The sequence below is a fragment of the Rhinolophus sinicus genome, chromosome X, assembly GCF_036562045.2.
Source record: "Rhinolophus sinicus isolate RSC01 chromosome X, ASM3656204v1, whole genome shotgun sequence".
Classification (NCBI taxonomy): Eukaryota; Metazoa; Chordata; class Mammalia; order Chiroptera; family Rhinolophidae; genus Rhinolophus; species Rhinolophus sinicus.
This window is the reverse complement of record NC_133768.1, coordinates 114,920,405-114,948,265: the sequence shown is the minus strand read 5'-3', so window position 1 is coordinate 114,948,265 and position 27,861 is coordinate 114,920,405. Positions and strand designations below refer to the sequence as shown.

General features: G+C 50.5%; 1 protein-coding gene across 1 annotated transcript; it reads right to left on the bottom strand.

Annotated features, from left to right (window-relative positions):
- Positions 1–323: 323 nt before the first annotated feature.
- Positions 324–27,861, bottom strand: NALF2 (NALCN channel auxiliary factor 2). The gene is made up of 3 exons (XM_019748004.2): positions 26,014–27,861; positions 3,631–3,802; positions 324–3,221 (listed from the first exon to the last, which is right to left on the bottom strand). Exons 1-3 carry the CDS (start codon positions 26,869–26,871, stop codon positions 2,836–2,838), a joined length of 1,416 nt encoding a protein of 471 aa, XP_019603563.1. The 5' UTR covers positions 26,872–27,861; the 3' UTR covers positions 324–2,835.

Genomic DNA, 27,861 nt, shown 5'->3' with positions numbered 1-27,861 from the left:
CACTGCCTGTGCCCTGTGCTCTCACCTCTCACAACACTGTGCTGTGTACTTCTACCCTGCCCGGCTCACTCACTCACTCACTCACTCACCCACCCACTCACTCACTCACTCACCCACTCACACATTTATCTGCCTGATCTGTGCAGAAGACCAAGTTCATGACTCCTTGTCTAGAATGGCCTACTCAGTTTCCCCTTTTTTTTCTGAGACTTGAGCCAACAAGGAGCAAGCCTCCTCTGGTCCTACCTCCTCCCCATGCCATAGACTTTTTCCTCGGGCAGCGTTTGACATCACAGAACAAAACCACGAAGGGAGGGTCATCATCAAGTCTTACCATTTATTTCTTTATGGGATTTGAACAAGAGCAGAGAGGACCTCTGCCCCACAATGCAACAAAACAGAAAGCAGTACACACACAGAGACTCTCACCGAAACACAGAGGCAGGGGGAAGGGGCAAACTGAATCATAGCCGGGTGAGGGAGGAAGGGACAGGGGACTAGTAGGAATCCAGCTTGGAGACTCAGTCATAGGAACTAGTGCAACAAAGTTCTACTCATGAAGCACAGTGTAGAAAATGGCATAAGAAAGCTGCCCAGCTCTGCTGCCTGTGGAGGAAGGCAGGGCAGATTGAGGGGTGGTAGGAGATCTGGGTGGTGGAGTGGATAGGGACAGTCAAATGACTTCAAGGTGGAGTGAGGTGCCCCTTTCCCCTGCCACCGGGCAAGGCCCTGGGCTGGTCTGAGCCAGGGGTCTCCTGGGCACTTGGTGAGGGGGAAGAGAGGATGGGAGTCTCCAAGGGTCCATTGCCTGGGGCCCCAAGGTCCCCCTTTACTTCCCAGTCCCTTTTCCCCTCCTGAGGATGCAGGAGTTAGAAGGCAGTACCTAGGTTCTCTCACGTCCACATAAGAATCTCTGGAAAGGAGCCAGCACCTCTTTCCCTCCCCAGCTGAAAAGAGCACTCTAGGCACGGGGTATGTGACTAGGCCCGAAGTGCTGAGGGCCAAATGGGGAGTAGGGGAGTATGTGGGTAGGGCACATGGGTGGGGGAGGGGATCTGCTGTGAGAAATGAGAAAACTGGCAGGGAAGGACTCCCCAGTCTCACTAAGTCCAATTAGGACCCAGCTGAGGCCCTTGAATGATTCCCTCTCTACAAGGGAAGTCTCCCATTTATCTCCCAGTCAACCAATTTCAGCTGTCCTGTCCCATCCCCTTCTTGGTTTCACCTAATGTGGCTCCCCTCCCCTTAAGTCACTGGCCACACACTCTAGGACGCAGGCCCTTCTGGCATCAAAGGCTCCTTGGCCTGTCCCAGGGACATAGTTCTGGCTCCCTTTCTTGTCTGCTCCTATTGGCTTTGAGATGTCCAAGCAATGTGGCCTTCCGCTCCCAGGAGGTCAGCACAAGGCTGTTCCCCAAAGGGCTCTCGATGACTCTGCTCTGGCTCAACCCTCTAGCCTGACTAAACAGTTCAAGTCTTTCAACCAAGGGACTACAGTACATTCTCCTTATTCAGCGGGTCCTCTTGCCAGTTCCTGGATGTTCTCCAGCAAGGGGCACAGGTGGCTAGATCAGGGGACCCACTACAAGGTGAGGAGGAGTCTGGTTGTTCCACAATTGAGATAGCAACCCATGGGGTCAGGGATGGGAAGGGATCGACACTCTTTGGTAGGCTGGGGACAGGGATATGGTGGGGATGGGGGAGGCTCATCTCTGGAAAGCCCAGGGGCAATGCCACCAGACTCTCCTTCATGGAGGCCTGGGTTAGGACAAGATGGGGGAGTATGGGGACCCAGGCCAGGCCTGACCCACTTGGGCTTAAGTCCCTTCTCTCCATGGAGATCAGAAATGGAAATGTCTTTGGCCTCAAGGCCAAGATCTCCAGGGCAAGACTGGCCCTTGGGAGTATGTGCACCTTCTGTAAGATATGGCCCTTCAGACAGCGGCAGTCTGACCATGTGCCCTCAGCCTTCTGTTTTGAAGCCCAACGACGCAGTTACTGCGCTCTTTCCCCAGAGGGCTCCTTATACAACCCTTAGTGATTTGGGGAGCTGCCCTTGAGCTTGGCTCAACACTGGTCATCCACATCCCCAAAGTCAGGTGGCCACAGCCCATTTAGCCATCTGTGTAAGCCCCCTTCCCAAATCCCTGACCTTTTCCTCTTCCCTAGCTTCACTCTCGCCACTCACTCTGCACCCCACCACTACCCCTCATTGTGTACAGTGGTGGGCCACAGTTTAACTGGGCTTCTGACCTAGCTGCGACTGTGTTCCCCTCGTCTCTCAACCTGGCTCTTCCCTGTGGCAGCCCCACGTCCATGTGGGGCCAGGGGCGCTGGAGGAGGGCCACTGCACCATCTGCCGTTGCCTGTAGGGGTATGGGCAGGAGGGAATTAAGGATCTTGGCAACAGAAGGAATGTGGAGGGGGGAAAGAGCCTCTCCCCTCTGGGCCCCCCAACATTCCCTGCAGGACCAAGGCTAGGTGAGCAGCCGCCTTCCCTGGGGTCAGGGCTCTCAGCACGGGTGGGCATTTCCAGCCCCAGCTCACCCCCTTTTGTTTGCTAAGCCCCACCACAGATGGGGGCCTGGGAGGGGGCGCCTGCTGCTCCTGCCTTTTTCTCCTGGATGAGTTTTGCAGCTTCCTGGGGCCCTCGGGCACTTCTGTTGGAGCTGCTTTTGGGGTAGGGGTAGGTTGGGGACTATGTGTGGTCCCCCATTTCCCCCCCGCCCCTCACCTGGTCCTTTATCGCCCACGGGAGGAGCCCCCTCCCCCTCCCCCTGGAGGAGTTAGAGCTGACGTCAGTGTGTGGTGGAGGTCGGTCCTCCCTCACCGCTGTCACTCTTCCCGAGTCACGCCCTCATCTAGGGCAGGCAGTGCCTCCAGCCCCAGTCCCCCACCACCCTGGCTGCTGGAGAAGGACACCATGGTATGGAGGAGCATGAGCACAAGGACGTAGAGCCGGATCCTGCTGGGGCTGAGGCGGGAGCCCCCGGACACCGGCAGCAGGGAGGGCTTGTGGCTGATGCGACCCGGAGGGTCATGGAGGGGGTGGTAGTGGCGGTACTGTTGGTGGTAGTGATGGAAATAGGAGTGGTGGAATTGCTGGTAGTGGGTTTTGGGGGCCTTAGACTCCTTGAACTTCTTCTTCTCCGAGTCACAGGAGACCCACTGCACGTCACAGCACTTGGTTTCCGGCTGCTTTGGCGAAGTGTCCAGCAACCCTGCCGATGGATAAGGAAGCTGTGGTGGGGGGCTAAGGGGGCTGAAGGCTATGCCTTTCCGAGAGAGGACAATTTCAAAGCTGGGACTGCTGTGGTGGCCCTGCCCAAGACTCCTTTCCTCCTGCCCCTTATCACCTTCCCCTTCTGGCCACACCTCTCCCAGGGACCCCAGATGGTTTCTGTGGGATGACTCTCTGGCCAGGCATGTTCTGGATAGAGATGGCCTCTCTGCTGTCTGCCCTCATTCCACTTGGCTCTATTCCAACCTGGGGACCTCACTGCCCGCTCCTCCAGCCACTAACCTTCTTCTAACCTGACTTCCCTGCTGTCCTCCCTGCTACCACACCCCAGACCTGGTGCCTGCCCTGGGCTCCAGCCTCCTCCCTTCTCCCCAGTGCCCTGCCTTTACCTGTACATATAAAACCAGGGAGCCCTCCGTACACCATTTCCTCATTGTCGGGGAGTATAAAAGGGCACCGGGTCTGCACCTCCAGGCAGTATTGCTTGCAGGGCACCCAGCGCTGGCATTCCTGCTGGGTCACGCTGAAGTATTCTGAGCACAGCCAGGCCTTGTAGACAGCCTGTGGGGAGAGGAAAGAGCATTAGCCAGGCGTCAGCCCCTTCCCACCTCAGAGGAAAGGGGTGAGGAGGGGTGTCCTTGTACTCTTTGGGTGGTGTGGTCACCAACCCAACCCCAGGATCCCGGGGGTGGAAAAGAAGGATTTAGGTCAAGACCACTCCATCATAACCCCAAGAGCTCCCATCTCATAGCCAAGACTCCCGAGTCCCCCAGTCTGCAATCATCCAAGACTTAGAATTTGTTCATTGGTAAAATCACAAAGTTATTTCTATGTTTGAGTCGGAGGCGTCCTGACCAATCATCCCATCCAATCCTACCATTTTACAGTTGGCTTGTCTGAGGTCACCTACAATGGGGTACATTTCAGTTCTAGTCAATTCAGCAAACATTTCTTTGGCTGATGGTGTTAAGTTTCTAAATTTGAGAAAGAGAATAATCCTTGCTGTATCTCATTAGGGTGTTGTGTGGATCAAATAATAGGACACATATGAAAATGTTTTGTGAACTTTAAAGTGTAATACAAACGTGACGGGTTATTTTTAATAAAAACAGGAATGTGCTTTTAAGCGCTACCTAATCCATGCTCTGTCCTGTTGGCTTCAGCCCTGGTGTGCAGCAGACACCACGTTTCATGTGGCAACTTTGCTTTGCAGTTTCACTTCATGGGTATATTTCCTGTCCCTCATCTAGCCCACTCCTATCAGGTACCGGGTTCCTAGTTAAGAAAGGTTCCCTGCTCTGTAGTCTTTGGTGATCATCAAGCCCCGAGTTTGTCAACAGCAACACTACTGACATTTTAGACCAGGTAATTCTCTGCAGTGGGGACTGTCCTGTGCATTGTAGGATACTCAGCAGCATTCCTGACCTCTATCCAGTGGTTGCCAGTTGCATTTGTCCTCACACACCCCCAATTGTCACAACCAATAAATGTCTCCAGTCATTGCCAAATGTCCCTGGGGAGGAGGGGGCAAAATCATCTCACACTCGGAACCACTAATTTAGCTCCTTGCTACTCAAAGTGTGGGCCTGGATCAGCAGCATCACCACCACCTAGAAGCTCATGTGAAGTGCAGAAGTCCAGGCTCCACCCCAGAGCCAAGTCAGCAGCTGCATTTTAACAGGATGCACAGGGAACTCATGCATGGGGTTAGTTAAAGCCCTGCCCACATTCAGTCCTCATATCTTCAGGGGCATGTTCTCATACTTGCTCCTCAGAGCAATGGTTCTCAGACTTCAGCGTGCCTCAGAATCCTCTAGGCCACTTGTTAAATATGCACATGGCCCTCCACCTCAGCTTCAAGAGGCCTGAGGTGGGCTCAGGGATCCGTGTTTTGAACAAGGGTCCTGGTCATTCTGTTGCCGAAGGCCTTTCAACCACATTCTGAGCAATATGGTCTGAGCTTCTAACTCTTAAAATGGCTTTGAACATTCAAACTGCAACACAAATAACTCTACTATGAACATGGACTTTGGCAATTTAATGCCACAGTGGCCTTTTCCAAAGCCATCACCAAAGGGAGGGTGGTGATGCGTGGTCCTGGGTAGTGGTGCAAATCAACCCCCTGAGGACCAAAGCATTCCTTGGGATTTTGATATCTCACTGGCATCTGAAATTTAATATGCTCTAAATCATTAAATGAAATTCTCAATTTTTTTTTACTCCAAAGCTGCACTCACCCCCAAGTCTTGGCCATTTCAGGTAAGTGTCATGATCATCCACCCGGGTGTTTGAGCCAGAAACCTAGGTGTTAAGCCTTCGTTCCTCTCTTTCCCTGCGTCCCCACATACATTTCATCCGCGAGGCATGCCAATTCTCATTCCACTTCACTGCTTTGTGCAGTCTATTGCCATTTGTCACCTGGATGACAGTCTCCTATCTGGCCTTCCCGCCTCCACTCTTGGTCTTTCCAATCCACTATTCACACAGCAGTAAGAGTGATCTCAAAATGCCATCGAATCATGTTACACCCTTGCTTCAAACTCTTCAAAGCATTTAGAATAGAACCCCAACTTTTGAACATAGACTTCAAGCCTCTGTCTCTCCAACCTCACTTTCTAACTCTGCCTGCAAGCCCACCATGCTCCACATACAGAGGTTTTCTTGCTTTTCCTTGCACACACCCTACTTTCCCCACCTCAGGGCCTTGGCACACACTGTTCTCTTGGCCTGGAATGCTCTTCCCCCTCTTTTGGCATGACTAGGTCCTTCTCATCTTTCAGGCCTCAGTTCAAATGTCACCTTCTTAGAGAGGGTCTCCCTGACCACTCTGGATAGAGGATGCTCCCTCATCATTCTCTGTCTCTTAACTGTTTCTTCACCACAGGTATGACTTTGGCTGCGTCCTTCTTTTGTTTTTCTCTGTCAACCTCACTAAAAGGTGGGATTCATGACAACAGACATGGGTTTGACTTATTCACCATTGTGTATTCAGCACAATATACATAAAAAAAATCTCTCTTGATTGAATGAACAGGACAAGTAAATAAAGACATGTCCCTGCTCTCAGAGAAATTGCAGTTTTATGGGTAGACACATCTAAATTTAATCTCTGGCATAAGATCTATACTACAGAAGAGGTTAAACCTGGCCACTGGAAGCAAGCAAATAGAAAAGTTGGGAAACATTTTGGCAAGGGGATAATAGGTGAGCGAGGACTCATGGCAGGATTTTAGATGGCTGGGTAGAGATGGCACAAAAGGGCATTCTAGGCTGAGGCAACAGCTTCAGTGAAGCTATGGAGGTGAGTGAATGCATGCTGTGCTAAAAGAACAGAGAATGATTTTATATGAATGGAGTGGAAAGGGTACCAATCTTCTGTGGATGGACATTTATTATTTCCAAGTTTTCACTATTATAAATAATGCTTCAGTGTATATCTTTGTATACATGTCTCTTGCATACTTGTGTTACATTTTATTTATATTATTGGTATAAAAGGTAGGCACAAAGGAATGATAAGGGAGTGAGAGGAGGGTGGAAAGGAAGAATTGAAAGTAAGAGGCCAGGTAAGAGAGAGCTGGAGGGGTCAGAGAGGAGGCCGAGGGGTAATGGAGAGTGGCAGTGGGGTAAGGGGGCACAAGGGAGGAGCTGGGTAAGAGAGAGGGCAAGTAAGAGTAGCCAGTTGGAGGATAAGAAATGGTGGCAATAGTGAAGAAATAAATAAAATAAATAAATGAAGCTCTATAAAAAAAAAAAAAAAGAAAAGAAATGGTGGCAATAAAGGGGGTAGGAAAAACAAGGTTGGGGAGAAATAGCAGAGTAATAATAGATGGAGGGTGTAAGGGAAGTAAAGAGGTGTAGGGAGGGTGAAAGAAGATGAAGGGTAAGAAAGAGCTGCAGATTGTGTGATGTCACCTCCTCTTCCACCGGTGGGGTTCAGAGGCCCCTATGGGATTCTCCCTGAGCTCTTCCTGTTCAACATTTCTACTTCTAGGTGAGGAGGCCCTCTTGGAGTGCCAGCCCTCCTCCCACTCACCTGCTCTGGATGAGAGGGAGGGAGTCTAGGGAGGGAGTCTAGGGAGGGAGACTGGGGAGAGAGAGGTGTCTTGACAGTGGGAGTGTGCCCTTCCTTCTTAATAAGACGACCCTCCCTGAAGCCCCACAACCCCCAGCCAGAGTCACTGTGGCAACAAGTGGGTGAGCACACTGCCTGAGGAGGATACCAGGGCAAGAAAGCAACAGGCAAGGAGCTAATGAGGAGAATGGCAGAACAAGAGCGGTGGGTTGAGAGGTAATCCAATTCCTTGGCCCCACAGACAGCCAGCTGAGGCCATTGCTGGCTCACCTGCTTCAGAGGTGGCCTGTGGTTCTTCTCAGGTGAAAAGTCTGACTGTCTGTGCTACCATCTGGGCAGCAATCTGGCCTTGGTCTCTGCAGCCCTCCCTGCTAGATGGGCCTAAGTAGCTTGCTGTGTCTCATCAGGGTTAGGACTGAGCCAGAGGGGGCCTGGGCACTCTTCCACAAACATGGGGAAGAGCCATGGTTAGGCACGCTGTGGGGCTGGCTGCGGCCGGGGCATTCAGGGAGAAGGAAATTTCCAGGCAACAGTCAGTTGGGAGACCCAGTGAGCCAAGACTCAGGGCCAGAGGGTTGGAGATCATTTGCTCTAGTTTGTCAACTCTGGCTGCATATTAGAATCACTCACAGAGTCTTTTAAAGATTCTCCTGTTTGGCCCACATCACACTCCAGACCAACTAAGTCAGAATGCTTGTGGGTGGGGCCCGCACATCTGTAGATTTTCAAAACACCTCAAGTAACTTTAATATGCAGAAAATTATCAGCTTAGCCCCACTTCATGTTATAGTTGAGGAAACTGAGCCTAGAAAAGGGGGAAGGACTTGTCTATAGTCATAAAATAGTGGCAAAAGGAGAAACTTTGAAAGTTGGTTTTTCGACCCCAACTCCCGGGTTCTTCCTACTGGACAATCCTGCCAGTGCCATTGAAGTCCAGACTCAGGGGGCAGGACACAAGGGCGTGGGTAAAGGAGGAGAGCTGAGAACCAGGCCTGTTCTGGGCTTTCAGGCTCTTCAAACTCCGGCCCTGTCGGAAAAGACTTCTTCATGTCCTGTCTTGTGACCTTAACCACCCTGGACCCTCAAGCAGTAGAGGATGGGTGCTCTTCTTTCCCTACAGAACCCCTATCCCACCTGAGGCAATCAAGTTCTATATGCTACAGCCAAGTTGATATGGGAACTGGGAGGGGACAGAAGCAGGGAGTAACTAGAGGGAACACCAATTAACCCCAAAAGGATGCTGGAAAGGCTGTCCCACCCCTCCTTCCAGTTGGGCTGCTAAGCCACTCTTGACATGGGAGTGGGCAAGATAAGGGGGACTCCCACCTCTCCTGGGCTCTGAAGCTGCCAGTTTAGGGAGGAATGGGAAGACCTGGAGAGTCTTACCTTCCTGCTCCCTGGCTGGAAGCCCTGGCCAGGGCATTCTCATCCCCATGCTCCTCTAGAAAGAAGCGCCTGACTTCTGGCCCCCATGGTGCTGTGTGAATGCATCCAAGTGTGTGCGTACACACACAGCCCAAAGCCAAGACTTGGGCCAGAGGGTTTAGAAAGAGGAGGCCATCCTGGACTCCTGCGTTTGGGGCTGGAAAACCCTCTGGAGAGGAGAGCTTCAGTTCTTGACAACCAGGAAGTTGGCAAGTTCCCTTTCGGATTGCAAGTGGCTTCCCTCCATAGGGGCTGTTTCTCCATCCAAGTTGTCCCTACAGACCTTCTCTTCGGTGGCTTGTTTTGTTGATAGACCCCTGGGACCTTTGGCCAGGAGCTGCAGCTGCAGAGCCTGTGCAGGCACAGCGGCAATCTGGGCTGGGCTTGGGAATGAAACCCACTGTCCACAGCACACCAGTAAGCACCCCACCCCCAGATTTTACCAAGGAGAAACTGAGGCCCAGCAAAGGGGATTGGCGCAGCCAAATCAGAGGCATGCAAGAAATCAACTACAAAGCCAGGGCTGGAAGGGAGGTACTCTGATGACTAATCTGATGCCTCTTTGCACTGCATCCATCAGCACAGCTAGAATTGTGTGAGGAACCTCCTTGGGGAGGGTCTGAAAAGAGCCATATGCCCCTCTTCCTGATTCTGGGCTTTCAAAGAGTTGGATGAAAACAGGGTAAGGTCAAAGTCAGTCCCTCTACCCCAGGGGGAGGAGATCATGGGCATGGCGCTGCTCGCAGCTGTACCTCATTGGGGCTGGCACAGTCAGATTGGGATTAGAGGCATTACAGGGCAAATCCAGGTGGATGATAGAGCTTCACTTAAGTGCCTGTAAAACTAAGCAACAGCTTTCATGCTTCTCAGAATGAGCAGTCATGAGTCAAAGTGGTCTGGCCTGGCCTGGCTTGGAGGGAAGGCAGGGGAGATGGCAGGAGAGGTGGGTGAGAACCCAGAGCCAGTGCAGTTCCAGTGGGCCCTCATGCCTGCAAGCCTCTCAGGCCATCTGCTCAAAGGCCAGTGGCTGGGTGATCCTGGATTGGCCAGGCTCAGCCTGGGGAGTGGAGAAGTAGTGTCCCTAGTGCAGGGGCACCTCTTAAGGAGCTAAGATGATCCATATCAATCAGGTAAACAGAGGAGGCAGGCTCACGTCCACTCCAGAATGGAAGGGACTATGAGAGGCATCACTCCACCTTCCTATCTGTGGTTGGAATTTCCACTCCAACATTACTGCCAAACACTATCCAGCTACTCACTGTAAACCTCTTGTCACAGGGCACTCACTCTGTCCTAGGGCAGTTCATATCTTCAGACAACTGTAGCAGTTAAAGAAGATTTTCCTTCTTTTGAGCTGAGATAATGGTTCTCTGTGGCTTTACTCACGGCTCCTACTAGCTCCTCTGGGGCCATGCAGAAGAGTCGGCTTCCTGTCCCTCATGCCAGCCCTGCAGGTGTTTGTAAACTTTCCTGAATCAGGTCTTCCCATTCATTTGTCCATGCAATGACCACTTTCTGAACATTTTCTGAGTGCCTGGCACTGTGCTAGGGAGCTACAGATCATAGAGGTAAGACAACATTGCCATGTTCAAGAAGCAGGACAGACAACCATGTGAATCACTCATTGTAAGTCACAGTGATAAGGCCACGCATATACTATGTTCTGGATGCTGAGGAAATGGACAGCCTTTACCAAGTTTTAAATCATTGCTTTTTAAATGACAGTTTATCACTTTTGTGACTAACTTTCCAGACTTATGAGTATGTCTGAAAGTGTGTATGACAGAGTGTAAGCATGAAGACTGAAGATGGGGACACCAATTAGGAGACTATTGCAACAATCTGAGTGAGAGACGATGGGCAGTAGCAGCAGAAGAAATAGAGAGAAGGAAGAGTGGATGTGAGAAGAGATGCCAAGGAGGTAGAATGAACAGGATAACTTGTGGATGTGGGGAATGAGGGAGAAGGAGGGGTCCAAGATGACAACGAGGTTTCTGGCTTGGGTGGCAGGATGAACAGTAGTTTCATTCATTAAAGAAGGGAAACCGGAGGAGTAGATTTGGCAGTGAAGAAAACGAATTCAGTTTTTGGTCATGTTGATTTTGAAGTATATGTGGGTCACTAGGTAGAAATGTCAAGGAGGCAGTTGGATATCATGGTCTGAGCTCAGACGGAGGGTCTGGAGTAGACATCAAGGTTTGGGAGTCATCGAGAGTTAAGGGGTTAATCATTAGGAACATAGTAGGACTATACTTTCCCACACTCTTTGATGTTTGGCATGGCCAATGAAATGTAAGTTGAAGTGACACGGATCACTCTTGGGAAGCAGCTTTAAGAGCTAGTGTTTGATATGCCACATTCTCTTCCCTCTGCTGCTGACTGTGGAAGCACTGTTGAAATGAACCCTCTACTAGCCGGGGTCTCTTGGTATTCTGAGCAAGAAATAACTGTTGGCTGGATTAAGCCTCCGATACTTGGGACTTGTTTGTTACCACAGCATAACCTAGCTCACCCTGACTGATAAAGCAATACTGGAAGCCAAGGAAGTGAATGATATTGCCTAGGGAGTGTGAGTACAGACAGAAAAAGGATCAACACTGCACCCCTGGAAAACACATTTAAGAGGCAGATGGAGGGGCTGGCCTGGTGGCTCAGGTGTTTGGAGCCCTGTGCTCCTAACACTGAGGCCCCTGGTTCGATTCCCACATGGGCCAGTGAGCTGCACCCTCTACAGCTAAGATTGTGAACAATAGCTCTCCCTGGAGCTGGGCTGCCGTGAGCTGCCATGTGCTGCCAGGGGCAGCCAGTGTGAGTGGCTGTGTGCTGCCATGGGCTACCATGACTGGCCAGTGGCTGGTGTGAGTGGCCGGCAGCCAGTATGAATGGCCGGCAGTCGGTGAGCGCTGCTGAGAGCCGCTCTGAGCGGCCGACCGGCCGACTGCCTCAGCCGGGGGCAGTGCAAGGCTCATAATCTAGCTGTGTCCTACACAACTAGATAGAGAAATAATGGCTTGAACTGGAGTGGGGCAGGAGGCGGAAAAAGAGGGGGAAAAAAGAGGTAGACGGAGGGAGGGAATCTGATGAAGATGGAGGAGTAGTTTAAGAGATTGGAGGAGAAACAGAAGACAGTGGCATTCCGTAAATTAGGGAAGGAGAGAGTTGAAAGAACAGGAGTGGTCAGCAGATACGTCCTTAGACAGGAACAGAAACATGTTGGCAGTCTCACCATGGTGACAGCAGTATCGGTGAAGCGGGGGGGACAAAACCAGACTGTAGCCAATTTAAAATGGAACGTGAGGGAAGAAAAATGGAGGTAGTTATGTGAAGACTCTTCCAAGAAGCCAGACATGCCCAGCTTTTTCAACTGTTTCATGGGATGTGGTTTCCACTTCTCTCTTCTATATTGGTTGTTCCTATTCAGATGAGTTCCTATTTTTCCCTTGCAACTGAGCACAGTCCCCAGATAGAGTTTATTAACAAAGTCAAGTAGAAATATCAGCCCTCCTGTTCTGGAAGCTCTATTTCTGTTAATGCAGCCTAAGATGTCTGGGGGACTGTAATGTCTGGGGGACTGTATGGTTTTCTTCTGGTATTCAGTGCAGACGGAGAGGGGAAGGCCTGCCTAGAGTGTGGGATCAAAGACAGCTTAGATCACAGTCCCTGCAAAGAGCCTGAGCCTCCTGGTGAGATATCTGTATAAATTAAACATCCTTGAGACCCTAGGCTCCCTGAGGACGGCGATGGTACCTTACTTATCTGTGTATTGCCTTCTGGGTTTTACATGGAACTGGGTATAAAGAAGAGGGGCCTGCCATGTACTTGAAATCCAAGCCTCCAGCTACTAGCCCACATCAGAGCAAGGTGGATAGCTCCAGAAAAAGGTGCAAGTAATGGGTTGTTTAATGTTTGCATGAATATACAGTACTGATAGAGAACTTGGGGATGCACTGGCAGTCATAGGAAACAAAGAAAACAGAAACAAAGAGGCAAGTATTAACTCCAGGAAAACAAGTTGACCGAGGAAGCAGATGTAATCACAGTATTCTACACGACTCAGCTGTGAACAATGTTTATCATCCTAATAATGTAAACATGGAATGCTGTTAGAACCAGAACCTGTGATGTGCCCGTACTGGACGTACGAGGAGAGGGGAAGTATTTGTGCTCATATGGTGCTTCTAGTAATGACAGGACCAAATCCTCCTCTAACAAAATACATACTTAAAACAGAAAAAGAATTTAAGAAGCAGTATTGGCATGCCATTTAGACATTTAGAGGTAAATATCAGAAGAAACAGCTAACAGATTTGCAAGTACTTAACTCTGAAGAGTGAGGTTTGGGGTGGAGCAGAGGGCTCTGTTAATTATAAACATTGAGATCTATATTTATTATTTAAAAGACAGGTGAAACTACAAGGATATATATATATTATATATACATATAATATATATACCATATATATTATATGTACCATATATTTATATATATATATATATATATATATATATATATATATATATATATATATATATGTCATATATACCATGTTTGCCCAAAAATAAGACAAGCTGGACAATCGGCTCTAATGCGTCTTTTGGAGCAAAAATTAATAGAAGACCTGGTCTTATTTTACTATAATATAAGACCGGGTCTTTAATATAATATAATATAATATAATATAATATAATATAATACCGGGTCTTCTATTAATTTTTGCTCCAAAAGATGCATTAGAGCTGATGGTCCGGTTACGTCTTATTTTCGGGGAAACAGTATATATGATATATATTAGCATATATATGCTAACAAGGATCCATATATGATATATACATGTGTATATATGTATATGTATATATCTACGTGTGTGTGTGTATACACACCCACACATACATACACAGTTATTTAAAACAGAAAAGTCAAGAAATGGCAGTATTGGCATACCACCAGAAATATGGAGATAAATATCAGAAGAAAAAGCTAAGAGAGTTTCAAGTGTGAAGAGTGAGTGTGTGTGTGTATATATATATATATATATATATATATATACACACACACACACACATATATATGCAGCTTATAAATGTCTTAGAATTATGAAAATATATTATTTTAATAAAATACAATAAAATAAAAAAATATAAACTGAACTTACAGCCATGAACCTCAAAAAACAAACAAACAAACAAACAAAAAAAACCCCAAACAAAATCCCCAAGCTGACCTGAGCAAGCTTGCCAGACTCAGCCCCAAAGTGCAAAGCCTCAGGCCTCTCACTGCCCAGTCCCGGATCACTACTCCATCACTACTGTCTGGGCCATGGGTTTGGGCCAAGTAAGCTTAACAGGCCAAGAGAATGAATGAGTGGTCCCAGAGCCAAAGAGAAGAACTAATGAGAGGAGGCGAGCTTCAGGGCCTTCTGTGCCCAATGGCTGTGCAGGCCACCACCAGAATGACAGTGACAACTACAGCTTCCTCTGAGCTGCACACAGATAGATGTGCGTGGCATCAAATCTCCCGGCCCCCTCCCAGGCATGTCTGTCTGCCACGCATTGCTAGTCCTGGGCCCAGGCCCTTGAAGCAATGTCTGGTCTTCTGCAGGGATCCTCATGAAACCAGCTTCGTACCCCTGCCTTACCTCCTTCCGCAAATACAGTGCCTTGCTAGACAGAGGAGAGGCTGCGGAGAACAGACCTGAGCAAAGGACCGGTCCGCTGTGCTTGGTGTCTGGGGATGAGGTAAATCAAGGCCTCGGCCCACCTAAGCATGTCTTTGCGCCCTCACTCACTAGACTCTCTCCAGGTGCCTTGTGGTCCCTAACCTCCCACCTCCACATCACATAACTTCACCTCCTGCTCCCAAATTACCTTTCCCTTCTCCTAAGCAGTATATCCCAAAGCTGTTAATCTGAACTGGGTATTACGCAGTCATTTGGATTAAACAGATCTAATGAAGGTGAGAATAATAATGGCTACCATTTATGAAGTGCTTACTAGATGCTAGGCTCTGTCCTAAGCAACTGACATTTATTAACTCATTCAATCCTCACAACCACCCCGAGGTTGAGATATACTGGGGGTGCCAAAAAAATGTATACACATGACTTGTATTTATCGGTATATATCCAGTATTATGATTTTAATACAGTTTTTCCTTTCTTAAAATGTGTACACATTTTTTGGCACCCTCTGTATTTACAGGGGAGCACAGGAAGGACAAGAGAGTTTAAATAACTTGCCCAAGGTGACACAGCCAGTAAGAAGAATGGTAGCTACCATTTGTTGAGGACTTTTGATCTCACAAGCATGTTGTATGTGATTTAAGCCTCACAATAATACTATTCCTTAGTTTCGAATGTTAATAAAGTGAGGTTCCAGGGGATGAAAGAATACATTCAAGGTCTCAACAACTACTTTACGGAGAAGACAGGCGTTAACCTGGAATTTGAAGCCAGGTTTACCCGGACTTAGTGCCCGAGCCGTGTGTACCATATTTCTCCTTGGATGGTTCTCCCCTTCACTATCACCATCAGCGTCATTAGCTTGTTACTCAAATCTTTTTGATGCAATTTCAGGTCAAGTTGCAGACATTTCTAAGACTGGATGGGAGGATGATTTTCTAAAATCAGTGTATTCAGCCCATTCCCTGTATGAGTAAGGTTTTCTTGGTAGCAGAGTATGGGGGGAAGAACATTTGGGCACTAGGGGGCTACAAATGGCCATTCCCCTATCAAAGCACTCCCTTCCAATGCACGCACGTGCATGTGTGCACTCTGGGAGATAGAAGTTGAAAACAAGCAACTGCTGCTTTGTTTCTTTCAAACTCACCAACTCCCTACTCAGAGCCCCAGGTTCACTATTACTGCTGTACTCTTTGGCAGCTAGTGAAGGGAGGGCAGCGGTCTCCCTGTCGGAAGGTTTTATTGCCCTTGGACATGAGTCCTGTCCCAGGTCCTATCATTTACGGGTTTCTGGAACTGCCTTGCCCTAGAAGACTCCAATGCCAGAATCTGTTCCTTCCGAAAGGTCTTGGGGCAGCTGCACACTCTACCTAATTGTTCTTTCTTCCCAGCTTGCTCCATAAATGTTCATTGCAAAGCCTTTGCTCCAGTCAGATGGAGTGTTAGCCAGAGCTGGGTTCAGATTCTGGCTCTGCCACTAACTAGCTGGTGGTCTTGGACAAGTCACCTATAAGGAAGCAGGGACTCAGCTACTAATTCGCTGTGTGACTATGAGCAAAGTACTTGCCTTCTTTGGGCCTCAATTTGGATCCACAGAGATGGTCCCTGGGGAGGCAGCATATAAGGGGTGAAGACAGGGTCAAACATCTTTAAACACAATCAGTCCTGCAGGCAAATCTAGGGTCTGCTTTTAACAGTTATGAAACCTCAAGCAAGTTACTTAAATTCCCTGATCTACATTTTCCTCATTTGCAAAATGGAGATAATAAAAGCACCTATCCTAACCTATCTGCAAATGGTATCTGTAAAGCAACTAGCAGAAAGCTTTACCTATAGTATAATTACACTGACACAGATTGGGTAGTAGCATTGCCTTCTGGCAATCAAATCCCTCGATTTGACCTGGATTCAAATCCCAGCTCCAACTCTTACTAGATGGATGACCTTGAGCTAGTTACTTAACCTCGCTGAACTTGTCTTCTCCTAGGTCAAGTGGGGATAAACACACATGCACTTCGCAAGGCAAAGGTAAGAATTAAATGAGATAAAGTATATAAAATGTGGCTGGCATAGTTCCTTTCTTCCCCATTCCCTCCTTTTAGCTCTAAGATTCAAATAATAAATGGAAAAAGAAACTGCCACAAATGTGATCAGAAAAGGTTAAAACCATTAATACATATAAAACAGTACACAGAGATCAATAAGAAAAACATAAGACATGAACAGACAATTCACAAAACAGGCAATACGAATGGCCTATAAACAAGAAAAACAAATGTTTGACCTAAGGAATGCAAATTAAAAGCCAATGTTATAAATACCACTTCCAACTCCCAATTAGTAAAGCTTCAAAAATACGATACCCAATACTGGAAAAGAGAGGGAAATTAGTCCCACATTTTTGGCGAGGGTATAAACTAGATTAATCCTTTTTGGAAAGAAATTTAGTAAGAAAGAAATTTGCATGTCAAAAAGCCTTTAAAAGGTTAATACTCTGACTCTGTAAAATTAGTCCCAAATGTTCATCTTGCACAATTAATGTTTATGCTCCCATTTGTATGCAAAACAAAATAAAGAAAAAGGCATTTTGTGTGCAAATGTTTCTGTAAGCTCTGAGAAAGGGGCGGGAGGATACACACAAACTGTAACATCAGTGACCTCAGCGAGTGGAACTGGGAGATGTGGGAATGGAAGGATTATTAATATTTTCCTTGTAAGTCTCTGTATTGTTAGAATTGGTACAATGAGCATGTATTATTTTGTGATACAACGAGCATGTATTATTTTGTGATTTAAGAAACTCAGCAAAGTAGAGAAATAAGAAAAAATAATTAAGATAGTACTTATTAAAAAAAGGAATCACAGATCTGACAAAGATTTATGAACAAAGACATTCACCACAGCATTATTTATAATCGTAAAAGTTGGGAGTAAATATCTAACAACAGAGGACTAGTTAAGTAAATCGCACTATATTTATGTGATGGAATATTGTGGTCATCAAGAATGATGTTTATGAATATTTAATTACATGGAAAGATACTCAGTATAACTTTAGCAATATGTTAAAAAGAGCAGGGTAAAAAAATCTATATGATTTTAACTATGTAAAAATATATAGTCACATTTATTAAGATGGCTATCATAACAAAATGGAAAATAATAAGTGTTGGCGAGGATGTGGAGACATTGGAACTGTTGTGCATTGCTGGTGGGAATGTGAAATGGTGCAACTGCTTTGGAAAACAGACTGATGGTTCCTCAAAAAGTTGCACATTTGGACCCAGCAAGTCCACATCTAGGTACATACCCGACAAAATTGAAAGGAGGGATACAAATACTTGTATACCAATGTTCGTAACAACATCATTGACAATAGACAAAAGGTGGAAGGAAATGAAAACATATGTCCACAGAAAAACTTGTCCATGAATATTCATGGCAGCTTTATTCATAATTGCCCCAAAGTAGAAACAACCCAAGTGTCCGTAGCAATGAATAAACAAAACGTGGTACATCCAGGCAATGTAATATTATTCAACCATAAAGAGGAATGAAGTACTGACACAGGCTACAACACGGATGCACCTTGAAAACATTACGTTAAATGAAACAAGTCAGACACAGAAGGACAATATATGATTCCATTTATGTGAGGTACCTAGAGTAGGCAAAGGGCAAAGTCATAGAGTCGGAAAGTAGAACAGAGGTTATCACCAGGAGCTGGAGGAAAGGCAGGAGGGATGTTATTGTGTAATGGGTGTAGAGTTTCTGTTTAGGAGAATAAAAACATTTTAGAAATGGATAGTGGTGATGGTTGCATAACACTGCAAATGTATGTAATGCCACTGAATTGTACATTTAAAGGTGGGGGGTGGGAGATGAAGGTAAGGGGGATCAAATATATGGTGATGTAAAGTGGTATATTTAATGCTATGCATATTTTACCACAATAAAAAATTATTATACACATATATATGATATATTAAGACACAGAAAGACATATCAGGAGGAAATACACTATAACATTAAGAGTGTCTCTGGGACGTTTTTTTCTGTTATACTTCTATTTTCCAAAATTTCTCAAAGACTTTTTTTTTTTGTAATTGGAGAGAAACAGAAACTCATAGACACAGACAATAGTTTAGTGGTTGCCAGAGGGTAACGGGGGCGGGGGGTGGGGGGTGGGAGATGAGGGTAAGGGGGATCGAATATATGGTGATGGAAAGAGAACTGACTCTGGGTGGTGAACACACAATGGGATTTATAGATGATGTAATACAGAATTGTACACCTGAAATCTATGTAATTTTACTAACAATTGTCACCCCAATAAATTTAATAAAAAAATAAAAATAAAAAAGAAAAAAAGAAAAAAAAAAGAATGGGTATTTTTAAAAATATTCTGAGTCTATAATAATTTCGAAGGATTAACTTGTTTGGAAGTTTTAATTGAGTTCAATATTAAGCAGATATGGTCACCTTTCACAGATCAGCCAGGTAGATATGCTATCTACTGAAAATGAAACAATGAAAAGACAGGAAATAATGGTGACATCCACCACTGGCACACAACCCTCTCCTGGCAGAACTTGGGGCGTTGGCCCTTCCTTCTAATCCCAAGAGAAGCCTAGCCGTCCCAGGCCAGGGCTCACCAAAACCCCGCCATGGGAACTTCTGCACTAAGCAGGCTCTGGGGGTGACGAGGGACCTTCTCTTCTCCTGCCCCAGGTGGTCCTTCCAGCAGATTGAGGCTGAGAACACAACAGATACTTTTTCTCCAGGCAAGAGGAGCCCAACTCCTCCGTCTCATTTGTAGAGCCTGCAGAAAAAGGAGGGAGCAAATACCCCCCTTCCTCATGCCCATCCTCCATCACTGTCCCAAGAAGATACTGGTGATTGGCACTGGGCCTCAAGAACATGAGACTAGGGTACTGAACAAAGAAGATGTGGGTGGGTCCCCACTTTGGATCCAAGACCCTCCAGGAGGGCCCTACAAGCTGGACTTCCTCTGTGGTCAGTGCAGCTTCTCAGCCCAGTCTCTCAGCAGCCAGCTGTGCATCACCTCAGATGGCTGGAGGAGATTATTAACACGTTCCTTTTACACGTGAGCACTGGGGAAAGGACAGCCAGACCTGGGTTTCTAGCCCAGTCCTCCTGCCTTTTAGCTGTGTGGTCTGGGTAGGTCACTCTTCCTCACTGAGCCTCAGTTTTCTCACTTGTGAAATGGGGATAATGATAGTACTTGTCTGCTAGGATGACTGTCAGAATAAAATGAGTTCATGGACACATACAAAGACCCTGGCATCTACCAGGCACTCAAAAAGCTTGCCATTTTCTTCTCCTGTTTCCCTTTCTGACCCTTTCTTCTTTGGTGCCAGCCTGACTAGCTTTCTTGTCCAGGGACTTGTGGCTCAGCTTCCAGCTCCTTTCTCCAGAATCCTTTCGAGCCGGAGTTTTGGCTCTGGCAGCCCCTGTGACTCCATAGTAAGTCCTTCCCTTCCCAGGGCCAGCTGTAGCACATCTGGTACCCTTGCTCTCCCTTCTAAGCACCTGCCTGGCTCAAGGTGTCAAAAATGTAGCCTTTTCTGAACCCGCTCTTATGCCCAGGGAGAGAAGTCTAGTCCAGCATCTCTGGTCATTTGCACACACTCTGCTCTGCATATCCACAGGAACATGACATACCTGTTCCCCAGAGAACTCCCAGGTCAGCATCAGAAAATGGCACTTCTGGACGCCCATATTTGTCTAGACCCCTCAGAAGCTGCCCCTGGCTTTGTAGCAAACACATGCAGCTGACATCTGCATGTGACTGCGACCTGGGCTGAGGTGGGGTGGGTATGATGTCCAGTCTGCATGGACACACAGCAGGTAAAGAGCCTCAGAGGACGGGACACGAAGGAACTGCCCTAAAGGAGAAGTTTTTCTAGGGCAAACTCCCACCTTTGAGCCTGATGCATCCTCCTACATACGCACCCACACACAACACAGAAGGCTGAGTGTGCCCGTTCCCCTAGGTACCAATGCCTGGGGAGGAGACTGACATGTACCTATATGGTTTAGAAGCTCACACTTGTGATGTGTCCGGAGATCTGTGACCCTCCTTTAATCTCCGCCCCACCCACTATCTTCCTCTTCCTCACCCTTCCCTCTGCTGTGTTCAGCAGACTCTTCCAGCCAGACCATGAGACTGGGTGGGAGGCTGCTGAGTTCCCTTCCTCCACTTAAGGCCCCCCACCCACCTTCAGGAGACACCACTGTATCCTTCTTGGAGGTTCCTGTTGCTATGGTGACTATAGTAGTCAGGCACCAGCCTGTGGGAAGGATGGGAAGTAGACATGAAGACTGTGCGTCTGTGTGAGTGTGAGTCTACGTGTCTAAGTGTGTGCATGCACACGCACATGTCCACCGGAGCGGGAAAGAGAGAATGTTGTGAAGAGTAAAAGAGCAAAGAGGGAGGGGGAGGGGGAAAGAGGACAGGAGAAGAGTGGACCAGAGGATGAAAGGGGGGGCAGGAGGAGGGATGGGGATAAGGGGGGTGAACTGTGAATGGGCTGTGAGGGGTGTGAGAGGTCAGGGGGCATGGAGGAGTCGAGGGCAAGAGGTTCACTGCCAGGAGGGCTGGGGTGAAGGACCTGGGGTAAAGGTTGGGAGGCGTATGAGATAGAGATGGGAGATGAGAGGAACAGAGAGGGGTGGGAGAAGGGAAGGATGGGAATAGAGAGGGGCAGGGCAGGGCATGGGGGAAGGCGAGGAGCGAATGAGAGTGTGGGACGGGGCAGAGGTAACTGTTGGGAGGAGTGGGGTGTAGAGGACTGTAGGTGTGGGGTAAGGACTAGAGAGTGAGGTGTGGCTGTGGTTTGGGAAGGGTCTAGGGTGATCTAACATCAGAAGACTGGGAAGGTTGTGGGGTCATAGGTATATGGACGGAGGGTGCTGAGTGTGGGTGAAAAATGAGGGGCATATAGAGGGTGACAGTAGGGGGGCTCAGGCTGGGAGTCAAGGGGTTTTGAGAGGTGTAGGCAGCACCTGGCCACTGTCCCAGTCCCACATTGAACCCACTATATCCTTGTCTGAGCTATAAACATTTTCTCTTCGCCATCCGTGCCTCTTCCAGGAAAGCTAGTGCTTACATTCCTTGGCAGTGAGCTCCCATGGATGTCGAGGCCCGTCCCCAGGGGAGGCTTTGCCCTGGTTTCCAGGAGGTGGCTTCTTGACTACTGCCCTTTTCCTCTACCCCCAAACAGCGACCATGGCACCTTCTCTGCCCGCAAGAATCCTAGGTCAGGGAGGCTGATTGTGGGGCACTGCTCCCTGCCTGCAAGCTTGGGTGACAACAGGGACCAATGGCCAACTTGGGGCCCCTGCTCTTTGCCCAGTTCCCTGAGCTCCCTGCTCTCAGCACCAGCACTAGCCCAGGAGTCCTGCTTGGCAGGAAAGCTGCGGCAGGTGGGAGGAGAGAGGAAGGCAGTGAGGCAGAAACAGCTGCCAGCCAGAGTGGAGGAAGACCAGGGCCCCAGTGGGTATGGGCAGGAGGCGAGGCGAGGCTCTGGCAGCCCCCCTCCCCCATGTGTGGGTGTTAGGCCTCTTTCCCCAGCCTTTCCCATCTAGCGTTCCTGTTCAGAGAGCAGGCTGTGCTCATGCTAAACTCTGGGCTGAAACAGACCTCAGAGGTCACCTAGTTCAACTCCCCCCTTACTCTGGAATTAGGGTAATCTCCACAGTATTTCCTCCAGGGGTCTGCCTGAATCAGGCCCCACATTTCCTGGAAACAGGAGCTCACCTCCTCCTAAGGCAGTCTGTTCCCTCTTTGGAAGAAAACAGCTGTGAACTGAGTAACTGTGCTGTGCCAGGCGTAGGTACTGTGCAGACTCATTACTAACAACCTCACAGGTTGTTCCTTCCATTTTATAGATGAGAAAAGTGAGACTCAGAGAGGTGAAGTCTCTAGCTCAAGGTCACACAGATAATACATAAAAGAGCTGGGCTTGAACCCAGGACTTTCAAAGTCCTCCTGGGGCCCAGCAGGACAGGCCTCTTCCTTTGTACTACAGCCTTCTGAGTCTCCTCTTCTCCACATCAAACAGCCCCTTGAACTCTGTCGAAGAGAACCTGGGTTCCAGCTTCCTCCCAACCTGCTCAGTGTGACACCCAGAACCAAACACACAGTCTTCTAGGTGTGGTTGAGCCAGTTCGGAATAAAGCACAAATACCACATCCTTACTCGGCACTGACCTTCACTGATGTGGCCCTATGGCCAGTCAGAGAGCTGAGAACTGGCCTTCTCTTGGGCTTCTACCCCCTCTTGCTTGGGTCAGAGCTGTGAGAGAAGAGGCCACGGTTTTGTTCTCACCTCCGCCACGCCCCTCAATCAGAATGCCTTGAATTTGGAGGAGGGAAGGGACAGAGGTGGGGAAGAGGCAATCAGAACCAGGCAGGGTGGTGAGGATGGAGAGCTGTGGGGAGTGAGGTGGTTGTCCAGTAACCCAAGGCAGGGCCAGGAGGGCCAACGGAGGGGGTGGTAAGGGCTTTGGGGGGTATGCACAGGGATATAAGGGTGGGGTGGCATGGCCGCTGGGGTTGGGAGAGGCCAGGGTGGGGATGGGCATGGGCCTGCCTAAGTTCTCATCACCCTGCTGTGCGAGAGAGAGGAAGTCAGTCGCACATTAAAGAAATGTTGCAGCTGGTACTAAATTGGGAGGTGTCACAGGCAGCAGCAGTAAGGACAGGTAAGATTCGTGGGGCCCTGTGTGGCCCAAAACAGGGACAGACACTGCAAAGGGAGAGAAGAGGGTTTCTGGGGCTGCCCAGGAAAGATCTGTCTGAGACACTCAGGACAGGGCTGCGGAAATGGGGGTCACCTGGCCCTGAAGCTTGGGTTCTAGAAGTCGAGGAAGCCCCCTTGTCCTGGCCTGGGCTGTGGGCTCACCACCCAGGAGAAACTTTGTGGAAGGGTATCATCTCCAAGGGATCCTGTTTGGGGTAGGAGCTGAACAGGCAGGCTTGGAGCCTGGGGGCAGGCTCAGGGGTGGGCAAAGAAGGCCTGGGATACAGGTGGGGTGACAGGGTAGAGAGAGAGGGGCTGCAGCAAGGAGGAGAGCAGAGCTGGCTTTTCCCTTAGGGCCCACAATACAGCGGGAATCAAGAGCCCTTTAGGTGTAGGCCTCAGCTGAGAGAGAGTGCATTGGAGAGGGGTAGGAGAGATAGGAAGAAAGCCGTAGAGCTGGCACGGCCCTTCTCCTGGCACAGCAGGCAGCAAGAGAGCAGGTGGAGTTCACTTGAGAGGGAGAGCGAGGGAGAGCGAGAGAGTGAGAGAGAGGAGACAAAGGACAGGAGGGAGGGCCCTGGCCATCAGGAACTTGATGGAGGCCCTGGGAAAAGCATGAACTTAGCACCAGAACATGCGCTTTGGAGGCCGGGCCCTCCTGCTTATTGGCTGAGTGACCTTAGGGCAAACTGCTTGATCTTCCTGCATCTCAGTTTGCTCATCTGTAAAATGGGAATAATGGTGCTGGGATTGCCAGCAGTTGTGATCTCATTACATATGTGAGAGAGGTTGAAAACCCTAGGCATTACATCAATGTTATGTGTCATATTATTATTTCAAAATACTAAAGCTAACCCCTTCCCACTTGAATCTCACAAAAGACTCAGGATGTGGGCAGAGCAAGGATTGTTATCCCTGTTTTACAAATGAGGAAATGAAAGCTTACAGAAAGGAAGTGACATGCCCAAGGTCATACTGCTAACAAGTTGTAGAGGTGATAAGACCCCTGAATCCAGGAGACCAGTGGTCTTTCTCCTACACCAAACTTCTTGGTAAAAATAATCAACATGAGCGATTCTGATTTAGTGCGGGATCAGATAGAGTTTGAAGCCAGCTATAACATGGGGAAAACCCCACAGGAAACTTGTGGCATGGTCTCTCATTCATCCCGGTGACTGAGGAAAAAGAAATAGTTGGGGCCAGGGGGTCGGAGGGGGGGCCACAAAAGACAGACATTCTTTATTCCTTCTGCTGGTGGACCATGTCCCGCTGCTCCCACTGTGTGTGTCTATATAACAAAATGTGTCCTTCATGTCACAGTACCTCTGCCTGTGTGTCTCTGACATTGTGGGGAAATGAGTGTGTGTGATACGGTGTGTGCTCCTATGGCACTATTTGTGGGTGTGACAACCTCTCTGTATCTCTGTGTGACTTTGCCCAGGGTAGTGGTGGTGGTGTACAGCAGTGTGTGTGTCTCTCTGTCTGTACACCTTTAAGAAGTGGAATATCTCATTTGGTAGTGTGAGTGAGGCAGTGAGTCAGCTGAGGCTGAGGGAGGCGGGAGGGAGACTGCTAGGTTAGGAGAACAGGAAAAAGGAGAAGGAGAAAGTGAAGTCAGAAGCAAGGAGCTACCCCTTTCCTCTCCAGTCCCCTGACCAAATCCCTAAGGAGCCCACCAAGAGCATGCAACCCGGCATAAGTCCACAGGGGTCACGCTGGATGGAAAGGAGCACTTTCTGCCCCTCCCCAGAGCCTTGATGGGAGATGAGCTAGGCTAGGAGGCAACTGTCTCCCTCTCCAGCTCTCAGCCCCCAACTAGAGGATGGGTGAAGTCTCCACCCCACCCTGTCTCCTTGTCACTTGACCCTTTGACCTTGCTGTTCTCTTTCCTCCCAAAGGCAGGCCACCTGGCCAGGCTGACCAAACAGGGTAGCCCCACGTCCCAAATGTTTACAGCCCCCATACACCTATTGTCCAGAATGACCCTGCAGAGGGTCAAGAAGTTTCTCAACTCAGCTCTGCCCCATGGCAGGCCGGCTCTGCAGCGGCCTTGCCTCGCCTCGCCTCCGGATGCCTGTCCCCAGCATCCAGAAAGCCAGCTGTCCTTCCACTGCCACCCCAGGGCGCTGGGAAGGCACTGGGAGTTTGGTAATGCACCAACCTTCAGCAGCCCTCCCACAAGTCGCTGTGCTCTGTTCCCTTCTCCTTCTTTTGTCAGGGAAGAGGAGCTGGCAAGGAGCTTCTCCTTGGGAGAAGACAGGCAGCCCTGGGCTCCACCTGCCTAGGTTCTGACCGGTCACCACAGGTCATGTAAGGTCACCAATGTGGCGAGCCCCTCTTCTCGCCCATTTACAGGGGCCAAAGGGTGAGGGTTAGGTTGCCAAATATTCTTCCTTAGCCTTTGGCCTCCCCACTGCACCAGGCGGTCCCAGGACTTTCAATTCCAGCCCAGGAAAAGGAGGAGGGCACGGCTGACTGAAGATGGAGGCTGGGGGAGCCGGATCCCTCTTTCCACCCTTTTTGCTAGTCCAGGGCCCCATGACCCCTCCCTCCCCAGGCGGGGCGGGGCGGGGCGCCAGGAGGCCCCAGTCGGACTGTGCCCAAACCTGGAATTAATAGAAGTTGGCCAGGTGATGACCTGACCTGATTCCGAGGCCCTCGTCTGGGGAGGGTCCCACGGTAGTACTCGTGGTGCCACACTGAGAACGGTGGGGGTGATGGGAGGAGGTGGGGTGGGCAAGAGGGAGACCTCCTTTTATCTCCCGGTCCCACCGCCACAGCTCCCGCTGCCCAAGCAGTCGTCATGGCCGCGGACCCCAGTCCCTACCTTACAGCCTTTCGTGCAGGACCGGATTGAGTACTCTTCCGCCTGTACGTATTTATGCAGCACGAGGTCGAACTCGTCATATTTTTCCTGAGCATGTCGGTCGAGCCGCTGGTACGCCTCGATACAGTTGCTACACACCTCCCAGGCCCCAGAGCCCGGGCTGGCCACCACAGCCAGCAGGTCCCCCAGCAGGGTGTCCAAACTGCAATCCAGGCTGTCGGGACGGTCCATGCCCAGAAGCAAGTCCCAGACCGTGTAGGTGTCGCAAAAGGAGAGAGTGAAGTTCCGAAAGTGGCCTTTGAGCAAGTTTTTTTTGGCGGAGGGGAACTCGGCCGGAGCACGGGAAGGGGAGTCAGGGGGCCGCAGAGGTGGGGCTGGGGTGGTCGGTTCAAAAAGTCTCTGCAAAGATTGCAATTTGGTGCAAGCTGCGTCCAGCCCCTTGGGTTCTCGGACGCCGCCGCAGTCCGGCCCGGGACAGGCGGCGGGGGCGGCTTTGGTCAGGTTGCTGTATCGGGGGCCGCAGGTGCCCGGGGAAGCGCTGGGCTCACCGGGCGGCGGCGGCAGTGGCAGCGCCCCGCGAGGAGGCACTGGCTGCCGCTCACGGCCGGTCCCCCAGGGCGGCCGCATGGCGCTGCTCAGCTCCCTGGCCCGGGGCCGGGCCCCCGCGCACAGCCACAGATGGTCAGCGAGCAGCACGGTGAAGAAGAGCAGGGACGCCAGGGACAGTCGCCATCGCTGCGCCCGCTCGGAGTCGGCGCAAGGTTTGTCGCTCGGCCTGGGAGCCCAGCAGCAGCAGCAGCAGCAGATAGTCAGCGCGGCGGCGTCTTTCCCGGGCCACATCCAAGCGCCCCTGAACATATTTCAGGGGGGTCCGGGCTGGAGGGAGCAGGCAGGCGCGAGGCCGGACGGCCGTCTTGGGCAGGCGGGCGGGCTGCGCGCCGCTCCGCGCTCCTCGGCGCCGTCCAGGCACTACCTCGGGGGCTGCATGGTGAGGCGGGCAGGCCGGCCCGCCCCGGGCCCCGCTCAGGCCGGAGTCGCGGGGCGCTCCGGTGCCGTCCCCGCGCTCCTCCCGCGCTCCCTCGCTCGCAGCCCGGGAGCGGCCGCCCGGCCCGCTAGGCGCTGCCCGGCGTCCCGGCGGGGGGCGGTGCGAGGCACAGAGGCGGTGGCGGTTGCGGCGGCGGCGCCGCGCTCCTCATAGTGTCGGGCCCCTCAGCTGCCCTCGGCTCCGCGACACTCCACTCGGCGCCGGCGGCTGCCCGCCTCGCACTCTGTCCCGGCCGTCTCGGCTCGGCGCAGCTCTGCGCCCCTCAGCGCCGCCGTGCGGGCCCGGCCGCCGCGCCCCGCTCCGCTCCGCTCGCCCCGCGCCGCTCCGCTCCCGCCCGCTGCCCGCTCCGCGCCGCTCCCTGCCTCGCCCGTGCCTTCCTAGGCCCGCCGGCCGGCCCGCTGCCTGGCCCTTCGGGCTTCGCTCGTGCTTTGGCCGTTCTCCGGGGCCGGTCCCGGGCCGGCTGCGCTCCGGCTCCTAGCCCGCTGCTCCCGGAGTTCCGGCTCGGGCGGGCCACCTGGCTCCCGGCGGCGCCACAGGCGCCGGACGCGGACGCCGGGCTTTACTTAGTGCGCCTCTCGCTTCCGCCTCTCGTTCGCACCGCTGTGGCGGCCGCCGAGCGGCACGGCCCCATGGATCCCGCTGGCCATGCCCCCTCAGTCTGTCGCCATCTTCCGCTGTGCGGAGAACACCTTGAGAGTCCGTGTGCGAGTGTGTTTGGGGGGAAGCGGGGCGGAGAAAGAGGCACCGAGAGGAGGAGGAGGGAGCGGGACTGGGGCCCCGACTGCGCCTGCGCCTCAGGACTC